Source organism: Silurus aristotelis (genome assembly GCF_946808225.1).
Source record: "Silurus aristotelis genome assembly, chromosome: 6".
Taxonomy (NCBI): Eukaryota; Metazoa; Chordata; class Actinopteri; order Siluriformes; family Siluridae; genus Silurus; species Silurus aristotelis.
Window position 1 is genome coordinate 26,010,239 of NC_139579.1, and position 24,299 is coordinate 26,034,537.

The following is a 24,299-nucleotide window of genomic DNA, read 5'->3' on the forward strand; positions in this document are numbered from 1 at the left end:
CAATAGGCAACATGTGTGACTAATGACTAGTAAACTATAGTAATCTGAATGAGGTTCTTTTACTAGAGCCAAAAATAACCAGGTCAGATCAGGCCAAACCACAGGGACGGCAGCCTGGTCATGCGCCAACTCAACAGGATCTTTTCTTCAAAAGTAAAAAGATGAGAGACTGTGTGTAGCCTCGAATGACCCATTAAAGCAAAGGGAAACCCCCGCAGCTAAATCAGATAAAAGCCTGCTGTATTTACATTGTGATGACACACAGGACTCTGCTGATGCAGTGCATGCTTACTGACATGCTCACAAGACTTTCAGCACTCATCGCCGCTGATTCAGTGCCTTGTTCTTTTAGCGTCATATTTTGAGCTGGTGATGTGAGCCGGACACTTCAGCCATGGTTTTGCATTTGTCTCAATTTTGCCTTTTCAGTTTCCTCTCAGTTTTTATATCATCTACCAAGCCAGCTAATCAAAATTTACCATGTTAGTAAAAGATATAAGCAAATCAAGGCTAATTATTTTTTTCATGTGAACTCAAGACTTGCAATAAACACAGTAAGGCAGAAAGTGCTAAGTTTAGGGTGTCACGATATACAAGATACGAGGAACTGGGAAACATAAAAGTTAAACCGAACAGGAAATGATAACACAATGCAAACAAAGATAATAACAAGGAATTTGCACACTGGACATTAAATCAGATCTCTTTTAGAACTTTTTTGGCTGTTTGCCACAATTTGCCTTTTTTCAGAAGTAGGTCCCAAAACACCATAAACATTGGCTTGCATAACACTATACAGATAAAGGTATTGGGACACCTGCCTTTTCCAGCCATATGTGGTTCTTGTACAAACTGTTACCACAAACCTGGAGGCACAGGTTTGGCATTGCATTAGATGCCATTAGATGCAGTAGCATAAAATGTTCCCTTCACTTCAACTAGGAGATGCAAACCTCTTCCAGCATGGCAATGTCCCTGTGCACAAAGCCAGCTATTTAAAGATATAGTGTACATAGATTTGAGTGGAATATCTTGACTTTGCTAATGTCCTTGTAGTTAAATTAGCACTAATCTCCACTCTTACAAAAAGCTAGTAGAACATCTTGCTATAGGAGTGGAAGTTTTTAGCACATGGGGAAAAAATGTGGAATGGGGTGTTTTAAAAAAGCACATATGAATTTGGTGTCCACAATCTTTTGTCAATTCAAAGTATTTTATAATATATTTACATTTTATGAAGCATTTTAGAATCCGACTCAAATCCATTTGGTTAAGAAAACAAAATGCTCCTTTTCACCATTTCAAATTCATACAGTTTATTTACACTCACATGTATTCAGTGCTTAGCTTGTAACTGCTTTTAGCACTGAAAAAATCTGGTATCTATGATATAATGTTACCATAAAATGCTATTTACACTAGCTTCTATCCTACAACACGATCATGTAGTCCACATCTACTTTTTGCACTGCACAGACCTACAGCTTCCTGGCTTTTTACACCACAAACATCTGAATAAAAACTGACCAAATCATGGGGAAAACAGCAGACATCAATCTGAGGTGACATGAACATTTATTTGCGCAATGGTTTTATTATTCTTTATTTTTCAAAATAATAATTTCAGAGGTTTTCACCACAGTTCTTGTTTACACTTAAAAAAAAACCCTGACTCTGGTCAGCCCATCAGGCCACACACCAAGAGGAGTGTCTGATTCAGCATGAACTCCAGTGAGCCACAGAAATCAGCTGAAACTGGACAAAAGATCAGGGGGAACAGAGTGGACTGCATGTGGAGCTAGACCTGTAACTGGATGTTTTCAGCCAGGTGGGAGAAGAAGAGAAAAGCCTGCATTCACATCCTGAGCAGGGGGTTGTTTCTTGACCTGGTAAGAAGTGGGTGGCTAAGCCGTGAGACCCAGGAGCTCATCACTTCCTCATCAGAGTGAAAGGGGGTGGATGAAGGAGCACCACATGTCCCTATAGTGAAACGATTCTGGAAACAAAAAGACCTGAAGGAATTTTGCAACAAAGATACTTCAGTTTCAAAGCTCTTTTGGTTTCCTTAAGGCACTGAAGCAAGTACAAACTTCACAACAAAAAAAACCCCCAGCAGATCAAAATCAGCCAACTTTCATCACATCCTCTCACTGAAATCATTGCACTACGGGGTCAATATTTATGTTCCTAACACTGGATGCTATATTCAGAGGAGACCACAGCTGTTGAGCTTTGTTAGAATCAAATCAAATAATCCTGAAGGAAACGTGCCAAAAATTTCCTCTCAAACACTTTTTAAGTGAGGAATAAAACACAGTTATAGAAAAATAATCAACAACAGAATAATGTTATGTGAAGCAGAAAGCCATTGCTATAAAGTTATTCAATAACAAACCCTGAAGTGTTTTATAACTCTTTAAGCCACATTATAGCTTGCCAGAAAAACACTGTTTATTTATTTATGAACAAAACAAATATCTTTTCTATCTATTTATAGAGTTTATTTCTGTCATCACTTTATCAGTCTTTATTTTGTCTTAAAATTTATAAAGACAAAAAACTGCAGTTTATTACGTTACATAAAATCTGATCACTTATAAGTGTTTCTATATACACCGATCAGGCATAAAATTATCTAATAGCATTATGACAGGTGAAGTGAATAACACTAATTATCTCTTCATCATGGCACCTGTTATTGAGTGGGATATATTAGGCAGCAAGTGAACATTTTGTCCTCAAAGTAGGAAGGATTTGAGGAAGTTTGACAAGGGCCAAATTGTGATGGCAAGATGACTGGGTCAGAGCATCTCCAAAACGTGTGGGATGTTTCCAGTCTGCAGTGGTCAGAATCCATCAAAAGCAGTCAAAGGAAGGAACATTGATGGACCAGTGACAGGGTCAAGGGCAGCCAAGGCACACTGATGCAAGTGTGGAGCGAAAGCTGACCCGTACAAACGAGCTCGTGTAGTTCAAACTGCTGAAGTTAACGCTGTTAATGCTCGAAAGGGCAGGACAGTTTTAGTAGCAAAAGGGGGACCAACACATTTTTAGGCAGTTATTCCTGATCGGTGTATATACATACTGTATAAAACAATTGTACAGCTAGAAATACTGTCAAAAGTGCTGTTATAAAGAAATGAATCAGAACTGCAGTATCAATCACAATCAGAATCATGGGTTGCACTCACAAGGAATTTGTCATGGTGTGCTAATGCTATACAAATATGAAAAACTACTTGAAAAAAAAATGTTTAATTAAAAATTAAGAATATATAAATATATTAACTGTACAGTTTGTGCCGAGTATGTAAAGGGAGGCAGTGCAAATAATAATGTATGTGAGTCAGTGCAATTTTTTAAACAATAATATAGGGTGCATAAAAGAAATTACTTGAGGATGAAAATTGAAATGCATTTTCACACTGATACAAAAAGATATAAATATCTGTAATAATTATAGTAAGATGAAGTGTATGTATAGTGCTGTGGAGGTTTTATTCATGTTTGTAAGTAACAAACAAATACATGCTGTATGCTGCTGTAAAACACGTTTTATACATGTTTAAAAATGGCTTTTGTCTTATTTTAAATACATATCCTTGGAATTCTTGATGAGGTTGGTTGCGGATGGGAAGAAGCATACTATTCAGCAACTAGTGAGTGAACTGATATAGAATATATTAACGAGAGTGAGGAATGTAAGTCTGACCCCTCCGAAAGATCCTGGGAGTTTTAGCATTAAACATATTCCCTCATCATAAAAGTTTCATTTAAGCTTCGATCTGAGATGCTCTGCCAAAGCCAAATGCCTGCATAGAAAGAAATCCCTCTGTATCCACAACTCACAAATCCTGAATACTGTGTATTTTATTACTGAATAGCAGAAGTATAACCTTCCACTCTAAAGTGAAAATCGGTTGTTTAGCTTCTGGCACTGCTTTAATGGGATATAAACAGTGATAATACAACAATCGCATTAATGTAAGAAAGATTAAAGATATTTATCAATGACTGACAGCTCTGTATGTATAACATGAGAAATGTTTCTGATGGTGAGCATTTAGTTATCAAGCGTAATAAACTGTTGCTCTCATAAAGTCAGTGGAGAGAGGGAGTGATGGACTGAATTAACAAATGAGTACAGAGTAAGTGATTAGAGGTATTTCAGGTGGAGAGAGTGAGGAGAAAGTAAGTGAATGTGACTAAATATTACTGAGAGAAAAAGAGAGAAATGGAGATTGAATGAGTGAGTGAAAGAGGGAGTGAGAGGATGAGGGAGGAAGGAATGAGCTAGTGGGTGGGTGAGTAAGTGAGTAAGTGAGTGAGTAAATGAATAAAGAAAATGAGAAAAAACGAATGAGTGTAAATGACTGAGTGAAGGAGCGAATGACTAAGTTAATTATGTATAATCATAGCAGGACCACTGAGCACTTATCTAAGGCCACCTTGCTGGAGAATTTTGCATGTTGGTGCCAGACATTTAGCTACAAGTTACAGCAGTAGTAAATACATAGTTACTACATTTCAACCTTATCCCAAGATGCTCCTGTGCTTATCCAGTTAATTCTTGCCAATCCTCACCTCTGCAATCATGCGATTGGTGTCACCCAGGAAAAGCAGATTCAGAGCCTCTTCTTCATTGGCTGATGGCTGCAATGACAGATTCTTAAGATGAATGTTCTGCTCAGGATCTTCCCTTATTGTCACCTTCCTTGTCAAGGACAAAACACAAAACATAAATCAGTCATCAAGAACAAATATAGGTTTAGAACAATTATAGGAAAGTCATTCTTAATGAACTAAACAAATTTATACAAACAGAAACTTCTGGAGAACTGTGGATAAAACACAGCTCAAGCAAGCCCAGGTGTATAAACTGTAACACATAAGTTTCATACAGTGATCAATGGAATTGGAGCTCCAGGGTTCAATCTAGCATTTGAGAACCCTAAATGTTTATACATTTTTTACCATTTTTATTTAAATATGATTTAATGATTTTAATCTCATTGATATTGTTTTCATCTCATGACCTCCAGGGAATGTGGTACACCTCAAGGCGTATTTTAACTTTAAATATGTGAATATTCTGAATATTTTATTGGGGTGAATCTTTTTCTTAATAAACTATAAGATATGGTGCATAAAAAATGTCTCGAGAATGAGAGTTGAAATGAGTTTTCACACTTACACATAAATATATAAATATTTGTAATAATTATAGTAAGATGAAGTGTATGTATAGTGCTGTGGAGGTTTTATTCATGTTTGAAGTAACAAACAAGTACAAGCTATATGCTGCTGTGCAACATATTTTATACATGTTTAAAAATGGCTTTTATCCTATTTTAAATACATATGTAAACCAAATCATGGGGTCACCCATACACCATATAGACAGAATTTTGTGGAAACATTCATATGTGCTTTGTGAACATCCCATTTCACATTCAACTAATCTCCACTCTTCTGGGAAGATGTTCTACAAGATTTTGGAGTGAGGCTGTGGAATTATAGTTGATGTAGGGTAAAGAGGCCTGGGGTGGACTCAGCATAACAATTCATCCTAAAGGTGTTCAGTAGGGTTGAGTCAGAGCTCTATAACAGGTCACTCAAAATCCTCCACTTCAACCCATGTAAATAATATATTCATGGAGCTGGCTTTGTACACTGGGGCATTGTCATGCTGTAACAGGTTTGAGTCTCCAAGTTCAAGTGAGGGGAAAATGTAAAGCTACCACATCCAAATACATTCAATACAATTGTATGCCTCTAAGATTTGTTAGTTTGGGAATATTATATGTATATAGTGGAAGGGATATACAATGTGATTGTGATGTGATGTGAAATAACTTTTATCTGGCAACACAGACAAATTAATTCCTGCACAGTAGCTCAGTGATAAGTGAGAGTTTGTACTATCGTGTATAGTTTGTACTATGGTAAAAAATTGTTTTGAACCTCAGTAGGCTTTGTAATTTCTTGTTGAAAAATGGCACATGCATGTATGTTTGCACATTGATCAGAATTATGTAGTATAACGTATGACATAAAAGGTCTTAAAGGTGTGATTAAATCTGCCACCACGCCTCAATTTCTGTAAAGAGTTTCTGTCTGTGGGTCCATCTAAACTGTAGTCTAAACTGACACCCACAGCTCTTGATGGCTCAACAACAGTATGAATAAAGACAAGGAGGGAAGAAAGAAAAAAAAGAGAAAACAGTCTACTTGTTACAGTGAATTTCAAATAGCTCCTTCAAAGTTTAGCTTGTGTGGTCAGGGGTGGGCATTGTCTATTTTCAGCAGCGTGTAATTAGCAGGAAGCAAGGCCTTGAGCTGAATCCCAACGAGAGAAGATCGTCAAGACGAACAAGAGTTTAAATGAAAAAAATAATAATAATAATGAGCCAACGATAGCACAAATGGATCCAAGATCCAACTAAAAACAGGTCTGTGCTTATCAACTAATAAATCAAAAAAAGATAAATGAAAAGGAAATGAAAGGAAAGGAAACTGCATATATATTGAAAAGCAGCTCATGATATGTGTATTGCAGCCTTCAGGAACAACTACAGTGGTACCTCGACATACGAGTGCCCTAACATACGAGTTTTTTGAGATACGAGCAGTCATTTGGTCGATTTTTTGCTTAAGATATGAGACATGAGTTTGAGACGCCGCTGCTAGATGGCGAATCGAAGCCAGAAAGCGAAGATTGTGACGAAAATTAAGATAAGCAAAGAAGAAAAAGTAAACATTTTAAAGTTTAGGAATACGTAGTGTGCTGGAGTGATAGTAAAAAACGAGTTTTCCCTCCGCCTTCGCTTATCGCCTCTGCCATATTTGTCATTTTTAAATAAAATTTTCTTATTTAAAAACACGTAACAAAAACAACTGGGGTGGAATTTTGGGGGCTGGAACGGATTAATGGCATTTTGATTAATTTCACTGGGGAAATTTGCTTTGAAATACAATTTGACATACGAGCAAGGTTACGGAACGAATTAAACTTGTATGTCGAGGTACCACTGTATATGGAATTTACTGACCTACATTTGACACGTTTCTTCTTTTCCAGTCTGTGAAGTGCAATGTTATTCTACGATCCTGATTAAGGAACTTCAATTAAATACTACATATGCTGAAGTAAGCAACTACTGTTGTAAAACCCAAAGGTGAATACAAATACAGTAATCCCCCACTTTACTGCGGTTCGAATCTTGTGCCCCCGGTTTATCGTGGAATTGCATTTACCACATAACTAATTAGTTTAGCTGATTTTCCCGGTCTCTTACGGATAGCACGATAGACCAAAAAACTTATAGGAAATAGTTTGTATGGAGTTTTATGTTAAAATAATGGAATTTATTAATACAAATATAATTATTAATTATAAAATGAAGTAAAATGTTAATACAGTACAGTACTGTATACATAAAATAGAATTTTTGGGGTGGCGTCCGTTTATCAGGGTTTTTCGTTTAACGCAGGTGGTTTTGGAGCGTAACCACCGCGATAAACAGGGATTACTGTACAAAAATATTTTCTTTTGGTATCCAATTTAAGGAACACAACAGAACATGCTGTCATAGGGAAATAATAAGTGATAGGTTAGTATGAAGGGGAAAGATGTGAAGCTTTTACTTTTCTAATGTGAAGCATTTTCCATAGCACTACATTCTACAGTATGCCACCGCAGCAATGTCCCAACGATTAGATTAGCGAAGTATTGTGTAATACTATTTGTATCAGTTTAGGGTAATATTTAGTGTCACGAAACAGATTATTTGCATATTGTATATTTCAACAAAACGCACTTCAAGCTAATAAAACAAAATACAGCTTGTTATGTTGCAGTAAGCTCTATGAAGAAATGTTCACTATCTCAAGCACATTATTTTTTAATTAAATAGCAAAATTTTCTTAAATATGTGAGTTTTTAGTAAAAAACTGATTACGTGTTTTACAGTTTAACAGTTAAATTAATATAAACCAGTGATTTGTCAGAGTTGCTGTTCTAGAAAATGAATTAACACCTTCTGACCAATCAGATTTGGGAATGCCACATTTAAGTAAGGAATAATCCTGGTAGCTAGGTGTGCATTATATGATTGTAATGCATGATGGGGAAGGCTAAGAACCGCCTGAAGTGAAGCTGAGAGAGGTTGCCGTCATGATGTGATGTTAGGGGTCGCCACAGAGGATCATCCATCTCCATACCACTCTGTTCTCTACATCTGCCTCTTTTCAACAAATTACCTGCATGTCTTCCTTCCCCACATCCATTAACCTCTTCCTTGGCCTTTCAGCATAATTCTACTAATATACTCCATGTCCCTTCTCTGCACATGTCCAAACCATCTCAATCACATCTCTCTCTCACCTCGTCTCCAAAATGTCCCACATGCGCTGTCAATCAAACAAACATTTTTAATCCTGTCCATCGTCGTCACTCCCAATAAAAATGTCAGCATCTTCAACTCTGCCACCTCCAGCTCTACCTGCTGTCTTTTACTCAAAGCATCTGTCTCTAAACCATACAACATACAGTAGCAGGTCTCACCACAGTCCTATAAACTTTCCATTTCACTCTTGCAGATACACACTCTCAATTACTTTGCACTGTTGACCCCAGGTACCTGAACTGCTCCACCTTCACCACCTCTTCTTCCTGCAACCGCAAACATCATAGTCCATGGAGACTCCTGTCTGACCTTGTCCGTCAACCTGTCTATCACCACTGCAAACAGGAAAGGGCTCAAAGTCGATCCTTGATGCAATCAAACCTCCACCTTAAACCAGTCTGTCGTTCCTCCTGCACATTTTACTGCTGTCACACTGTCCTCAGACATGTCCTGCCCCACCCTCACATACTTCTCTTACACCCTGAATTACTCATATAATACCACAACTCCTCTCTTGGCACCCTGTCGTATGTTTTCTCTAGATTCAGCTCATTGGCAAGTACAAATGCAGCATTTTTCCAACCAAACAGAATCTACCTGTATTGGTCTTCAATCAAGAATCAGGTATAGATCCAGTTGGTTAGAATGAAAACCTGCAGCCACAGCCACTGCAGGGAAAAGACTGAACACGACAGCTAGTGAAACACAGGGAGATACTAACGGTAAGTCCTCCAGATTTGATGCTTCATGTCGTGGATCCAAAAGGTCATATCCCATCTCATTGTAGATCTCCAGATAAGATATGTGCGTAGTATACACCATGCTGCTGTCCTAAAAAAGAAGCATCAATCCTTTTCAGTAAGGTTTAATGTTTGTATTACCTGTAACAACTCTGAAATGTAATAACATTTAAACATTTAAAAAAAGAGAAAGATGCTGATCACTAGCGAAAACATTGCTACCACAAATGTATACAGCCCAGTGGTTTCTAGATGACAAAAATGAAAAGGAAAAATCCAAATCATATGGCAAAAATAAACAGTAAATTGGTCTTAAAAGACATTTTGTTCATGTCTCTTTCAGTCCCCAGCCCTAGTTTGAAAAAAGCAGGACATTTGTATGACATCTGGCAAAGTTTTAAAAGACATGTCAAGAAAAATGGGCAGTGATATGCCAAGTATCTGGCAGACATAGGAGAGAGATGGCAGGCAGAAGGGGAATTTTTAAATTTTTACAGAAAGTATGAAAAAGCTGTTCAGCATTCATGAAAAAAAGGGTTTGACATCCAAGTAAGAGAATATTTACACATATTTTTTACATTCATTCATTCACATTCAAGATATAAAGTGTAGATGTAGTCACTAACCTGGCTGAAATGCTGGTACAGGTAGGACAGAGTTCTGGGGATGATTCCTCTGTCACTGTAGCGCTCAGCGCCCCCCGTGATGGTGAACGTCTTTCCACTGCCAGTCTGTCCATAGGCGAAAATTGTACCATTGTACCCTGCCAGCACACTGAGACAGCCAACACTTTTATAAATGAAAAATAAAAGACAATCAGTTCTCAATTAGCCCAAAAAATGCAGTGTTTTCCATGGCTAGCTGACATGAACCTCGGAAATTGTTTATAACATCAAGCAGTGTCTGTAAACCTTGAGTGAATGGAACCTGACGTTGCAAATGACCCGAGGAAAGGAAAAGAGCCTGAGCTCCCAGAGACAGAAGAAAGTATGACCATAAGCAGAAGCCATCATGTCAAAAATGATCAGGGGATTGCACAGAGCAGTTTCTGCATTGGCGCAGCATCGGCCGTTCTGGGAATCTGAACTGCATTTGATGGCACATCACAGGAGAATCAAAGAAATTACAAGTAGTCACACTTCTTTCCTCCAGAGCACGAATTACCCCTCTAACATACTATGGGTTCTCTCAAACAATGTGAGAAAAAAAAAAACACCTTGTGATTATCTTGATTAGTATCTGTGTAGGTGTAATGGTTACCTCGTGGGTGAGAGAATTTGGTTTTGGATCACATCATGATGTTTCACAGAGATTTTAGAGAAACTATGCAACGAGTGCTCCAAGACTACTGGCTTTTATCCCGGATCCTCTATTACTAAAATCACATCACAACTTCTTGACTATGAATGACATGAAACCAATATAGGCAGAATTTAGAAATAAATATGGTATTACCAGAAAGGGGAAAATATAACATACTTTTTTTTAACATCATATAACTAACTGTCACAAAGTTGCATTGCTTTAAAACGGCACTTCTATCACACTATGAAACAAATTAATTTGTGTATATAATTGTTCATGGAAATTAACCCTCTGATTGAAAGTTGTAATCTAGTCCACCAAATGAATAAATAATCTGTATTTAAAATAAAATGAGTAATATGGCCTGGAATTGAATTTAAGAAAGATCTTATGACTGTTCTATTCCCTCAGCGGACAGAGCAATTAACATTTGACAGAAATTTGAGAAAACATGCTAAATAGATAAGCTGAAAATTGACCCAGGTCATGATCTAATTTAGAGGGTTCCATAGCAATGGAGGTGAATACTTATGCAATCTTGGCTTTTGACAATTGATTTGGCATTTATTTGGCACAAATTATATTGATTTATACCATTATCTTCTTTTTCTTCTGCTTTCGGCTTCTCCCATTAGGGGTCGCCACAGCGGATCATCCGTCTCCAAACCCCCCTGTCCTCTACATCTGCCTCTTTCATGCCAACTACCTGCATGTCTTCCCTCACCACATCCATAAAACTCCTCCTTGGCCTTACTGTTTTCCTCCTTCCTGATGGCTCCATCCACAGCATTCTCCTACTGATATACCCCAATTCCCTCCTCTGCACATGTCCAAACCATCTCAATCTCGCCTTTATCACCTTGTCTCCAAAACGTCCTACATGCGCTGTCCCTCTAATGAACTCATTTCAAACATTATACTGCTGTATATTACCCCATTTCAGTATTATGGCCATTTTGCATAGATTTAAGAACCTTCACTTCAAGAACCATGATTTTAGATGTCAATTTTGATGTGTTTTTCTTCTATTCATCTGATTTTGGTCCAACCTACCTGACATTGGACTACATGCAATGAGACTTGTTAACTAAAACTAGTTTGACACCTCTGCTTTATATAATCATTCTAGGAACTGCTGCTGTGGTCCTGTGATGCTTCATTGTGGAACTAAACAAGGCAAAATAATTATATGTTTTGGTTTGTTGTTTTAAAACCCGTTATTTTTTTTTTTTTACCAAATCCCATTAAAGGTCATAACGTGGTTTGGCAAGTTGAAAGCTGGCACCATTTAGGTGAGGCTGAATCACAGAACCATCATCTTTGGTTTAATGTCAGCCAGATTGGAACAAATTGACAGAAGTGGAAAAACTTAACGCAGGAATGTCGCATGTGTTGCAAGTATTCCTCATAAACACGCATAAACAGCCGTTTGGAAGCTTAATGGAAGCTATTTATCTTTATGGAGCAAATGGTCATCATATTACTCATCCACAAACCATCAAATCCAGCTAGTCTGGGCCATAAAAAATGATCCAGTGGGGTAGTCTGACAGACATGATGAATTCCATGAAGATTTCAGAGTTTATAAAAACCATGTGTTTTATTTTATAAAATATATTGCATGTAATATAAGGACAAACGTTTGTGTACACCTGACCATTGAACATTCCATTCCATATTTAGTCCCTATAAGCTGTTATAAAAACCTCCACTCTTGTGGGAAAATATTCCACTAGATTTTGGATGGCGGTTGTTCAACTTTCGCTCATTCAGCTATGAGGGCGTTAGTAATGTCAATTTTTGTTAATGATATAGGGTAAGGAGGCCTGGGGTGCAGTTGGTGCTCCAACACATCCTGAAGGTGCTCAGTAGCTTGATTTGTGGTGCATTGTCATGTTAGAACAGGTTTGGGTATCCTAGTCCAAGTGAAAGGAAAATGCAATGATACTTCATCCAATGGCATCTTATACAAGTGTGCCTCCAAATTTGTTCGAGGTAGATCCACATATCGGTGTAAAGGTCAGGTGTCCCCAACACTTTTGTCTATGTAATGTACCTCAAATCTGCAAATGCAATTGTACATTTACAGTATATAGATAAAAAAAAATTTCGAGAGACTTCAAATGAGCAAATCAGTACGACAAAATGAAAAAAGTTTTTGAAATAATTAATTCAATTAAATCTGTCTTTCTCTGGGTTTGTCTTGTCCCAAGTGCTTACAGACTACAAGGGAGCAAGTAAAACAGAAGCAATAGGCAATAATCATAGAAGTGGGAGCTGAAATTGGTAGCAGAAAAAAAAAAAAAAATGGGCACTGCCCTCAATTTATTTAGACCAGGGTGAGGCTCTATCTCATGTAGAACACACATCATTTCTTTCACATCATTCATTCTAGCTGCCTACTTTAGAATTAAAACATTGAGGCATGAGTACAAAAGAAAAACATATATACCAGAGCCTTTCCATCTACAATCATTCATCAAAACCTTCCCTGTACCACGATCTCTTCAAGCCTAAAGCACAGCCCAAATGGACTCAACATCCTGTAAGACTCTTTCTTTGTTTTGGCAATGGTGGCTTATACCACCCCTGAAAGCAGTGCCTCTTCACCAAATGAGAACAAAATCTACAGAACTTACTGTATTTATTTTGAAATACTTAACCATTTTAAAATACAAAATTGCAGTACCTACTCTCACATTAACTCCTGTGTTATAATGTTCAGCATAATGCTATATATTTTTTGCCGATTTGCAGATCATAATAATCGTAAATTTAAAATCTCTCATTATGGCCATGTCTAGCTGTAAAACAGGCTCAAGAATGAAAAACGATTTAACATATTTTCCGATATTCTTGTTAAGGAAAGTTTAAGTATAGGTGCCTTTTTTGGTGCTCGCTGACAAACAAGCACATGTAATTGCATTTTGGTAAGCCGACACACCAAAAAGGTCACAGGCTATTTTCAGATTTAAATATACTAATTCTTTATAAATTCATTCAAAAAAAGCTCTGTCCTGAGACATACCTCATAAAAAGCATGTCCCTCCCTTCTTAATGGCGATTTATAATTGCCTAAGTCCATAATAAAAGACTATTTGGAGAGAGCGAAAGGCAAAGTCCTGCTGCTTCGTCCTTATTCTATGTCGTCATGTTAATTAAAGCCCTTTCAAACCACATGAAGGGTGGAGCTTTAAGAATGCTCCAAACTGAGATTATGAGTAATACGATGGAGAACTACTTTTATAATAGCAAAAGAAACAGAATTTGTTCTTCATGTCATGGTTTTTCCATCACGCTTTTGGTTGCACCCTTAATGTTGTTTTTTGAGGAGGGAAAAAAAGAGAACTTTCAATTTATCAACAAATAACAAATTAAACAAAATTGAAAGATGTATTCTGAAGCAGGACAGGAATACAGGAACATCAACAGAAAATCTGTACTAAAAGAAAATGTTTTAGTAAAATATATACATCAATCAGCCATACCATTGAACCCACTGACAGGTAAAGTGTATAACATTAAATCTGTTACAGTGGCACTTGTTCAGTGATATCTTAGGCAACTAGTAAACAGTCAGATCTTGAAATTGGTGTGTTGGAATCAGAAAAAATATATGGGCACCTGCAAGCAAAATCTAAGCACATTTTTTCAGGGTCATACTGTGTCATGGTTAGGCAACTGGGTCAGAGCATCTCCAAAACTGCAGCTCTTGTGGGGTGCTTCTGGTTTGCAGTGGTATGTGCCGACCAAAAGTAGTCCAAGAAAACGCATCTGGTAGGTTTTGTTCACTTGGTAAAGGTACCACCTACCTAAACACTGCTGCAGACCAAGTACACCCCATTTTGGCAAGAGTATTCCCAAATGACAGTGGACTCTTTCAGAAGCATAATGCGCCCTGCCACAAAAACTGTTTAAAAAAAGGTTGAGGAACATGGCAAAGAGTTCAAAACTGTCCAAATTCAGATCTCAATCTGTCTGAGTATCTGTGAGATGTGCTGGACAAACAAGTTTGATCCATAGAGGCTGCACCTCACATGTAAACCAGACTATACCTTGTGATAAGGAACAATTGACAGTGCATAGCAGGAATAGCAAGAAGTTGAAGTGACAAGAATTTGAGATGAAAGGTGGAGGCATCTTTTTTATGTGCAGAACATAGTTAAAATCTGAGCTCCCTCTTGAACGTATTAAGTGGCGGACACGTTTGTTTAGTCTCCCCCTTGCACTTTGAGCGCATTTATTATTATTCTTATTATTCTTATTCTTATTCTTATTCTTATTATTATTAAACTTGAAACCATACACAACTATGCCAGGGGTATAAAAAGGAAACTAGAGTTAGTGCAGTGTCACTGTGTCGCTAACGCTATGGATTCTTTAGCGTTTTATCTCCAGCTTCAAAACTTTCTCTTAAAAGGAGGCAGGAATGAAGACATTTGCTAAAGTATGCTAAAATAGGTAGAACAGTTAAGTAAATCATATCTTTAGGAAATTAAATATTAAATAAAAACCCACACACACTTACATACACATCTATATTACTAAAATGCGGTCTAACAAATTGTAACCTTTTATTATTTTTTTTATACTTTTTATTAATTTCTGCCACTTTAAAGGATAACTCAATTTAATCAATATAATAAAGTGAATTGCATTCATTTGGATTTATTCTATTTTATTTTGATAAAGTATTCTAAAAGATTATTTGATATATTATTTAGTACCAAGGAGGTACTTTATTTAAAATTGTTTTAAAAATGTAAACTGTGGATGTTAATAATAATAAAAAACTGCATACATAAAAAACAACAATTTTGTTTTGAATTTCTTCTCCCTAAACGTACCAAAGTTTAACCGCTTAAAAAGCTTAAAAGCCGCTTAAAAAACTTAAAAGCCGAGGTAGATTCCAATACGTGAATTTTGTGTACCGTTACACCCCTAAAATATACACAACATAGTCCAATCTGAGAGGTCTCACATAGTATTATATTTTCATGCATTGTATCTAGTTTCCCTGTGCTTTAATTAAGGTGAACATGTACTTTACTACTATATTGGCAAATGTTTGCGGACACCTGGTTATAAGTATGGTATGTGCTATTTGAGCATCGCATTCCACATTTAGTCCCAATTCACTCCACTCTTTTGGGAAGATGTTTCACTAGATTTTAGAGTGTGTTTGTAAAGACGTTGTCATGCTGGAACAGGTTTGGATCTCTTAGTCCAAGTGAAGGGAGAATTTCATGCTACTGCACAGACCCCCTACACATTTGTGTGCCTTCTGCTTTGCGATAACAGTTTGAGAAAGAACCATAATAATAATAATAATAATAATTTTGGTGTCCCAATAATTTTGTCCATATAGTGTACATTATACATGAAAGGATTCTTTAGGCATTTTGTCCTAGTCACTGCTAGCAAATATAGAAGAAACTGGTCACCCTAATTCTCCAAAGCACTGATTAAAAAACCATAGGCCTACATAATAGGTCGCTCATCATCATCATCATCAAATGGTATTTTCCATCGTCACACACTTCAATGGGTGTAAAAATTCCCACACAAGTGCCACACAAATGCATGGCATTGCAATGCAATGCATGACGAATGCATGGCATTGTATGTGGTGTGAATGTTTCATGTAATGAAAGGAAGAACAGAGCCAGACCAAGAATCACAGCTTTCCATCATTACTGTCCAGTCAACAGTGTGAGTCATAAAGCTTGTGTGGTCCAAGCCCAAGCCAGAGCCATTTACAAGATTGCAGACCATCGTTTTTTTTTTTTTTTTAAATAAATAAATAAAAAAGTGATCTAATGATGAAGTTTGAATAACACCTGGCCAACACTTGATGAAAAATAGATCTGGTTCAAGGTGGATAAATTCCATTTAGTTGAATTGAAATGAAGAATTACTTTGGAAAAAACAAGAAATGGTATACATTTACCCAAACGCAAAGCTCTGTAGTTAGATCATACAAATATAAATGAATAAAAGGAACAGTCTAGATATTAAGCTTCTAGAGCAAACAGGATCATTTATAACCAGAACTCATTATTACACAGCAAGGACCTTTTAGGTTATATGGCAAAATATTTGTTGACCATCACATCCATTTTATAAACTGTTGGAAGAACACAATAGTGTAGAAAGTCCTCCTATTGCTGTAGAATTTCCCTTACTGGAACCAAGAAGCCCAGTTCTGGTCCAGAATGCAAGCTTAATGGTTTGCCAAGGATGAAAGGGAAGAACTCAAGCCCTGACCTCAAGCCCACCGAACACTTTTGGGAAGCCAGTTGGACTATGCCAATTGGACCCCGACATTAGTGCCTGACCCAAGTAATGCTCCTCTAGCTAAATAAACACACATTCCCTTAACTACACTCCAAAATCTTTAAAAGACTGGAGACTATTATGGCAGCAAAAGGAGGACCAAATCTATGATGGCATGTTCAACAAGCACAAATGGGTGTGACAGTCAGATGTGGAAAACTAAAAGCTAAAAGCTTTCTCTTACTTTAGGCTTTCTCTATTACTTTTATAAACCAGTTCTATACACAAGAAATTCATACAGAGTATAATTTGGACTGTCCAGTCAAATAAAATAAATTATGGCATAATTTCTAGTTACATCAGCTCTAATGTTACTCCAAGCTACAAGGTAAAGGATTTCATTAATTCGGGCTTTCAAATATATTATTGTTGCTACTGTAACTGATATATAATACAAGAATTCTAAATTCTCCATATGTGACTTTTTTTACCTTTTATAAAAAAAGTTCTATTCTGCAATTCAGAATGAGAATCAACTTAAATGGCCATGAATGCCTGAGCAATCAAGAAATCTGATCCTGGTTTAGCAAACCAAAAGTGCACATTCTCATGCAGGCACTGCACAGAACAAGAAATGGACTAATACAAACTTGAGTACACCAAATACTAGATGATAGTCTTTAGAAAAACAGTACACATTGATTGCTCAGTTATTTAAAGGAAATGTATGCGCATAGGTATAATATTGCACAAAGCAAGGGAAAAGTCAGTATAGATTGAGGTTAACAGGGATAAATTCGAGCTATTTTTAACACAAACTATTGCTACTGTATGTGGAGATGGCAATATGATTATATTGTGACTTGGTGCTTTAAAGATAGTGATGCAAACATTCAAAATCAGATCTGAATATCTGTATATCTACTAAAGTATAAGTTCTACTCACGTATCAGTCACAGGCTTTGCAATTGCATCAAAGATTTCCTCTTGCTTGGCTGTTTGGTCAAAGACTTTCTGAAACCTATAGAGGGAAAAAAAGAATGAAAGAAAAAAAACTATAAAAGACGAAAATATAAGCGTTCATCTCCTTGTAGGAAAATAGAAAGTATGGCATGCTCTAGAAAAGAGAACATCTACTTAATTTATCTATCATACTTTTTTCTTTTTTTTCTTTTTTCGGCTGATCCCATTAGGGATCGCCACATCAGATCATTCACCATACCCCCCTGTCCTCTACATCTGCCTCTTCTAATCCCACTACCTGCATGTCTTACCTCACCACATCCATAAACCTCCTCCTTGATCTTCCTATTTTCCTCCTTCCTGGTGGCTCCATCCTCACCATTCTCCTATCGATTTACCCCATGTGCCTCCTCTGCAAATGTCCAAACCATCTTAATTTTGCCTCCCTCACCTTGTCTCCAACACGTTCTACATGTGCTGTCCCTCTAATGAACTTATTTCAAATTATGTCGATCTTCATCACTCCCAGTGAAAATCTCGACATCTTCAGCTCTGCTACCTCCAGCTCCACCTCCTGTCTTTTACTCAACGCCACTGTCTCTAAACTATACAACATCGCAGGTCTCACCACAGTCCTATAAACTTGCCCTTTCACTCTTCTATCACAAATCACTCCTTCTATCACTCTTCTCCACCCACTCCACCCTGCCTGCACTCTTTTCTTCACTTCTCTAACACACTCTCTATTACTCTGCACTGTTGACCCCAGATACCTGAACTACTCCACCTTCTCCACCTCTTCTCCCTGCAACCACACCACTCCACTGCCCTCCCTCTCATTCACACACATGTACTCTGTCTTACTCCTACTGACTTTCATTCCCCTTCTCTCCAGCACGTACCTCCACCTCTCCAGGCTCTTCTCAACCTGCTCCCTACTCTTATCACAAATCACAATATCATCCTACATGTCCTGCACCACCCTCACATACTTCTCTGACACACCTGACGTCCTCATACAATACCACAACTCCTCTCTCGGCACCCTGTTTTACGCTTTCTCTAAATCCACAAACACACAATGCAACTCCTTCTGACCTTCTCTATACTTCTCCATCAACATTCTCAAAGCAAATATTGCATCTGTGGTGCTCTTCCTCGGCATTAAACCATACTGTTGCTCACAGATGGTCACCTCTTCTCTCAGCCTGGTTTCCATTACTCTTTCCCATAACTTCAGGTGTAACTGATCAACCAGCACACTCCTTCTCTCACCATGCAAAATCCTGTTAAACAATCTGGTTAAAAACTCCACTGCCATCTCTCCTAAACATCTCCATGCTTCTACCGGTATGTCATCTGGTCCAACCGACTTTTCACTCTTCATCTTCTTAATCGCTGCTCTCACTTTCTCCTTACTAATCCTATCCAATTCCTGCTTCATCCTTTATCCTTCCTGCTCTTACCAACATTTAAAGTAAAAACCCAAACCTCCACTCTCCTACACTTTTTTTTTCCCTGCTGTCTCTGTAGACATTTTCCTCCTCTCCTTCTCCTTTTTTTCGGCCAACAGTAAATTTTTTCCAATTTCCACCGGTACCCTGTTAGCTAAAAATACCTGTGGCGGTCGTTGGTAACCCAGGGCCTCCACAAATCCGGTATGTATTTCTGCTTCGTGATCCACCTCTTTGATTTGGCACATATTTTACGCTGGATGTCCTTACTAACGCAACCCTCCCCATTTATCCGGGCCTCGGACTGGCACTAAGAGTGCACTGGCTTGTACAACTTATTGGGTATCTGACGTTTCGGATGCGATATGATTTTTTTTTTTGTTTCCTCAGTCAACAGAAATAGTTAAACAAGTCACTGCATGCCATAACGACACAGACTAATTGACTGCCTAAGTGTAGTAATGTACACCATAGTTTCATAATAACAAATTGTTGAATAATTAAGCAAACCGACAAGTGGAGTGATACAAACACTCAAATTTGGCTTGTCCAGCACAATTAGTGGACAGAAACTAGCCATACCATAATTTTTTTCCAAATCCAGTAGCTCTGATGTTTATATGCAGGAAAAACCCAGCCTTAAATGTACATGGTCATTCAAATATATTATTGTTTAATAGAAACAGATATAAGAAGACATTTAATAATCAATCCTCTAGTGTTGCTTTGTACTGGTCGGTCTTTGAAACCATCACTGTTTCTATCTGCCATACATAATGCAAGTGATAACAAGAACAAACTGTTTTGTGAACATAGTGGATCAGCAAATGTAACAATAAATTGATAAAAAATTAAAAAGTGAGAGAATGTTGCATTCATTTGTTTATTCATTTATTAACAACTGTTGGTCACTTGTGATATAAGAGGAATAAAACTTCTTGGGACACACTGTTATTAGAAAGTTATCAACCTCATGATAAAACTCTGCTTTATATTAGCCCACATTTGTTGATCTTTTTTGTTTAATTACAGCATGCACTGTTGTGTTCTATCACTACTTATCTGTAATGGATCCAATAACAAATCCAAACAGGTTGAAACAATAAACAGCAATGTGTCTGGACACCTCTGGATGTTTTGGATGTAGTTCTAAACAGATATTAACCACTCACTGCTGCTGAGAATGGCTCCACATGGACAGCCAGAAAAAATATTTGTTGTACCACTTAGTGACTATAAAGATGTATTATAACTGCAATTTATATGAACAGTTTTGCTACAATGGCTTAGGACTAATACAATGATAACCTCAACAATGATTAATTAAACTATGATGAATGGATATTTAGTGTCACCCAGATGAGGCAGGGTTCCCCTTTGAGTCTGGTTTCTCTCTGTTATCGTCTCAGGGAGTTTTTCCATGCCATCACCGCCTCTGGCTTGCTCATTAAGAGTAAACTTATGGGGACAAATGTATAGGAATAAAATGTATATGTGTATATGTGCTATACATATACAATTAAAATAAAATAAATTGTATTCGAAAGCAGCTGGATTTCATTCAGGATGTATACCTATTGACAGTTTTTGAACAAATGCTACCAGTTACTTATTTTTTAACCATTTTAATATGATTTGAGGCGAATTTCGTATGAGAGCAAATTCATAATGGGCAATTATCTGACTGCATCTTCCACCAAAAAGGATCTTAGATGAGACTGGGATTAATATGGGAATAAACTATGGTCCTTTACCTGAATCATCCATGAACAAAAGAGATTTGGAAAGTCAATTCAAATCACGTCACTGGACAAACCATTCTATTTGTCTATTAGTGACTTCCACAACTGGGTGAGAACAAAAGTGTCTCTCAGTGGTCTAGCTACACTATATTATATTTTCATCATAATAACTCCATAATCTCCATTTATTTCTATTACTGTACATTAAATTTTACTTTATTTCATTTGCAATTATAATTAATTCCACTGTAAATTCTAGTTTATTCCTCCATTCTTGACATTTTTACCATTTTTATTGTTTTTCTTCCAATTAAATCACGGATCAGTTGTTAAAAAAATTCCCTGGAGGTTGAGTGGGACAAATAGAATTAGAATTAGATTAAAATTTGCCATTCGGATATCGGTGTTAGCTCATACTAACATTTCATAACGTGCAACTCATTTCTAGTGAGTGACCCTTAGTGACCCTAAACCCTTGATGTTTACAATGAGCCTACAGCAATGTGAGGGGTTCCGTTCTTTCACCTGAATCTGTAGCTCTCCCTCTTGTTATTGACGAAGCCGTCTGCAAGATCCCTCGGAAGGACGAACTCCAAACTGCCTACGCTTTGCTCCTCATTATCCACAGAGTACACCTGGCAAGAGCAGGACATGCAAAGCTTCGTCATTCAAGAGAACAGAACAATTTTACAAATGCTACACATCAGTGGCCCACTGCATTGAAGACATTGTGCACATTTTTGTGCTTTCCCTGCAAATACACCTCAGGACATAATAGATTCCGTATAAACTGCACAGATATGGTGGGTTTCAAGCTTTTTACCATTTGAGTTATATATACTATATTAAGAATTAATATGTTAGTGCTTATAAGTTTAGTGCCTATAATTTTATCCCTTATAAATTGTGCCCTAATGATCGAGTCGGTGGCGACAGTGGCAAAAAAAAACTCCCTGAGATGGCATAAGGAAGAAACCTTGAGTGGAAAGGGAGTCAAACAGGAACTCATCCTCATCTTGGTGGCACCGAATGTGCAAATAAAGTTGTAATGTACCGTATATGCTGGAACAACAAACCATGCATGTATATTTTATTATCTGTGTTGTTTTCTTTTAAATTCACAGCATTTGTTTAAAAAACCCATTAACATACTGGAGCACTGCTCTCCAGCCGCTCGGCAAACAAACTTGTTTTCGACTTATCATTCCGGAGCATCTGCTGCCATTTTCTGCACCCCAATTCTTATTGTATTTTTTCGTGCATAGTTGAGTCGCTTAGCCTTGTTTCCTTGTCGGAAGTATGGCCGCAATTCTTCCATAAAGAACACTTCAGGACACACTTCTGCAGACAGTACAAGGGTGTAAACAAGGTTTCCATTGATTTCCACCAGTTCTTTGCTGATGGCACTGCTGGGCATCATCTGATGTCAAAGAAAAGTAAGCATGATGTGGCCAACCACAGAGATGTGAACAGCACATCTTAAAAACAGCAGTCTGCTTTGACTAGGATAGACCTTGTGTTTTGTGGCTGTGCTTAGTCTTGCCACGGTGTATGACCTGTGACATGAAACTGTCTTCTACAACCTCACCTTAGTAGCAGAGTTCGGCTGTTCCTCGCCCAGTTTGAAGCCTCCTACACAGCTGTTTCTGTTTCAGTTGATGACTGGGTTTCAACCTACATATGAACTCGATTATCATTAGCACCTGCTTGGTATAATTGGTCAATCAAACACCTGACTCTAATCCTACAAAAATCCCTGGCTTTGTGCGAGTGTGCTTGATTTCATTTAGATTTTTCTTTTCACTTTGCATTTTGTAAATGAATAAAAATAATAATAATAATACAAAATATATAATTGAAAGCATTCTTACTTTACAGCATTTCTTCACACCTGCCTAAAACCTTTGCGTAGTACAGTACATGACCAGGGTTAGTCATCTCGTGAAGCATTAAGTGCGACTACAGTAAAACCATGATTCTGCCTACAGTAGGTTGTCCAAATAAAGACATTTAATTAGAGAAGCAGTTGACTCTGAATACTTTAAGTAAACAAAACAACATGTACTATTTAATTTGTACATAAAGTGATAAAGTAGAAGATAATCATGTTTTTCTGAACTCCTTTACAGTTCCCAGGACTTATTGGAAGATTTAAGGGGTGTGAATATTTATGCACGGCACTACAAATGCATATTCGACGTGCACTGATAAGATCATGAATACTACACACTATTCTCTACACACCAGGCATAACATTAAGACCACCGATCAGACATAACATTATGACCACCTGATTAATATTGTGTTGGTCCACCTTTTGCTGCCAAAACACTCCTGACCCTTCAAGCATCAACAGCACCAGCCTTCTCTCCCCACATGCATCATGACCCTGTCGTAGGTTCACCACTGTTTCTTTCTTGAACCAAACTTACTCAAATCCTTATGCTTGTGCGTTGTTCCTGCTTCTAACACAGCAACATTGAGGACAAAATGTTTTCTTGCTTGATAAAAATTTCCCACCCAATAACAGGTGCCATGATAAAGAGATCATCAGTGTTATTCACTTCACCAGTCATAACATTATTATGCCTGATCAGTGTATAAGTCAGTTGCATCACATATGAACTTTTACTATGCTCTGGTCATCTCTCCAATTCAGGGACTAATGAACTGATGCTTTGTATCATGTGTTTGGATTTACTGAATAGTGCAATGCATCTGATCAACAATATAATAATAATAAATAGAGGCACAAACACCTGTAAGTTAAATTAGAGACCATTTTAAAAACCGTTTAAACTCTAAAGTCATCAGACTGATGGAAACTGCTCACTGCAGCCATCACTTTATTTACTTTTCTTTATTGCTTTCATTTTCTTCAGCTTTCTTTTTCTTCTCTTCCGGTCACGCTACTCACCGCGGTCGGCTTCTTTGTCGGTTTAACACGAGCAAATATCTGTATGGTTTGTTTCATCATTCTCACCCGCAACCGTTTGTCAGATAATGAGAAATGAAAGAAAAGTCACGCTAAATGGCTCTCCTCTCCGCCTGCTCGGCCACTTCCTGTGTTTATCACGGTTGCTAAGTGATGCAGTATCAAGTGCTCGCTACACGACAGGTGATTGGCTGGATATTATTTAAGGGCGGGCTATTCACAAGGGATTGGCTATAAGCAGGCAAACAGAACTGTCACTCATGACATGAAACATGATACAACTTTACAGTTTTTCTCAAATGCTAAAACACAAAAGCCAATCCTCTAAACCAAATGACCAGTTGTCTAAACACATTTACTAAATCTAGCCATCATTTTTTAATATCATAAACACATTTTACATGAAGACACAATTCACAAAACACAATCCTCCGTTCTCATAAATCTTAACACATTTTTCTTTGCTAAAACACAAG

At 37.4% G+C, this 24,299-nt stretch overlaps 1 protein-coding gene across 2 annotated transcripts in view; it reads right to left on the reverse strand.

Moving 5' to 3' along the window:
- Positions 1-23,959, reverse strand: part of kif6 (kinesin family member 6) — a 95,967-nt gene extending 72,008 nt beyond the window's left edge. The window contains exons 1-6 of one of the 2 annotated variants that reach the window (XM_083544615.1): positions 23,806-23,959; positions 21,414-21,523; positions 17,676-17,750; positions 9,775-9,922; positions 9,130-9,239; positions 4,585-4,714 (exon numbers count right to left, since the gene is read on the reverse strand). In XM_083544615.1, coding sequence (XP_083400741.1) covers positions 4,585-4,714; positions 9,130-9,239; positions 9,775-9,922; positions 17,676-17,750; positions 21,414-21,523; positions 23,806-23,865 — 633 coding nt within the window. In that variant the 5' untranslated portion in view covers positions 23,866-23,959. Of the gene's footprint in view, positions 1-4,584; positions 4,715-9,129; positions 9,240-9,774; positions 9,938-17,675; positions 17,751-21,413; positions 21,524-23,805 lie in introns of both variants that reach the window. The other variant, XM_083544614.1, reaches the window with a different exon arrangement.
- Positions 23,960-24,299: the final 340 nt, after the last annotated feature.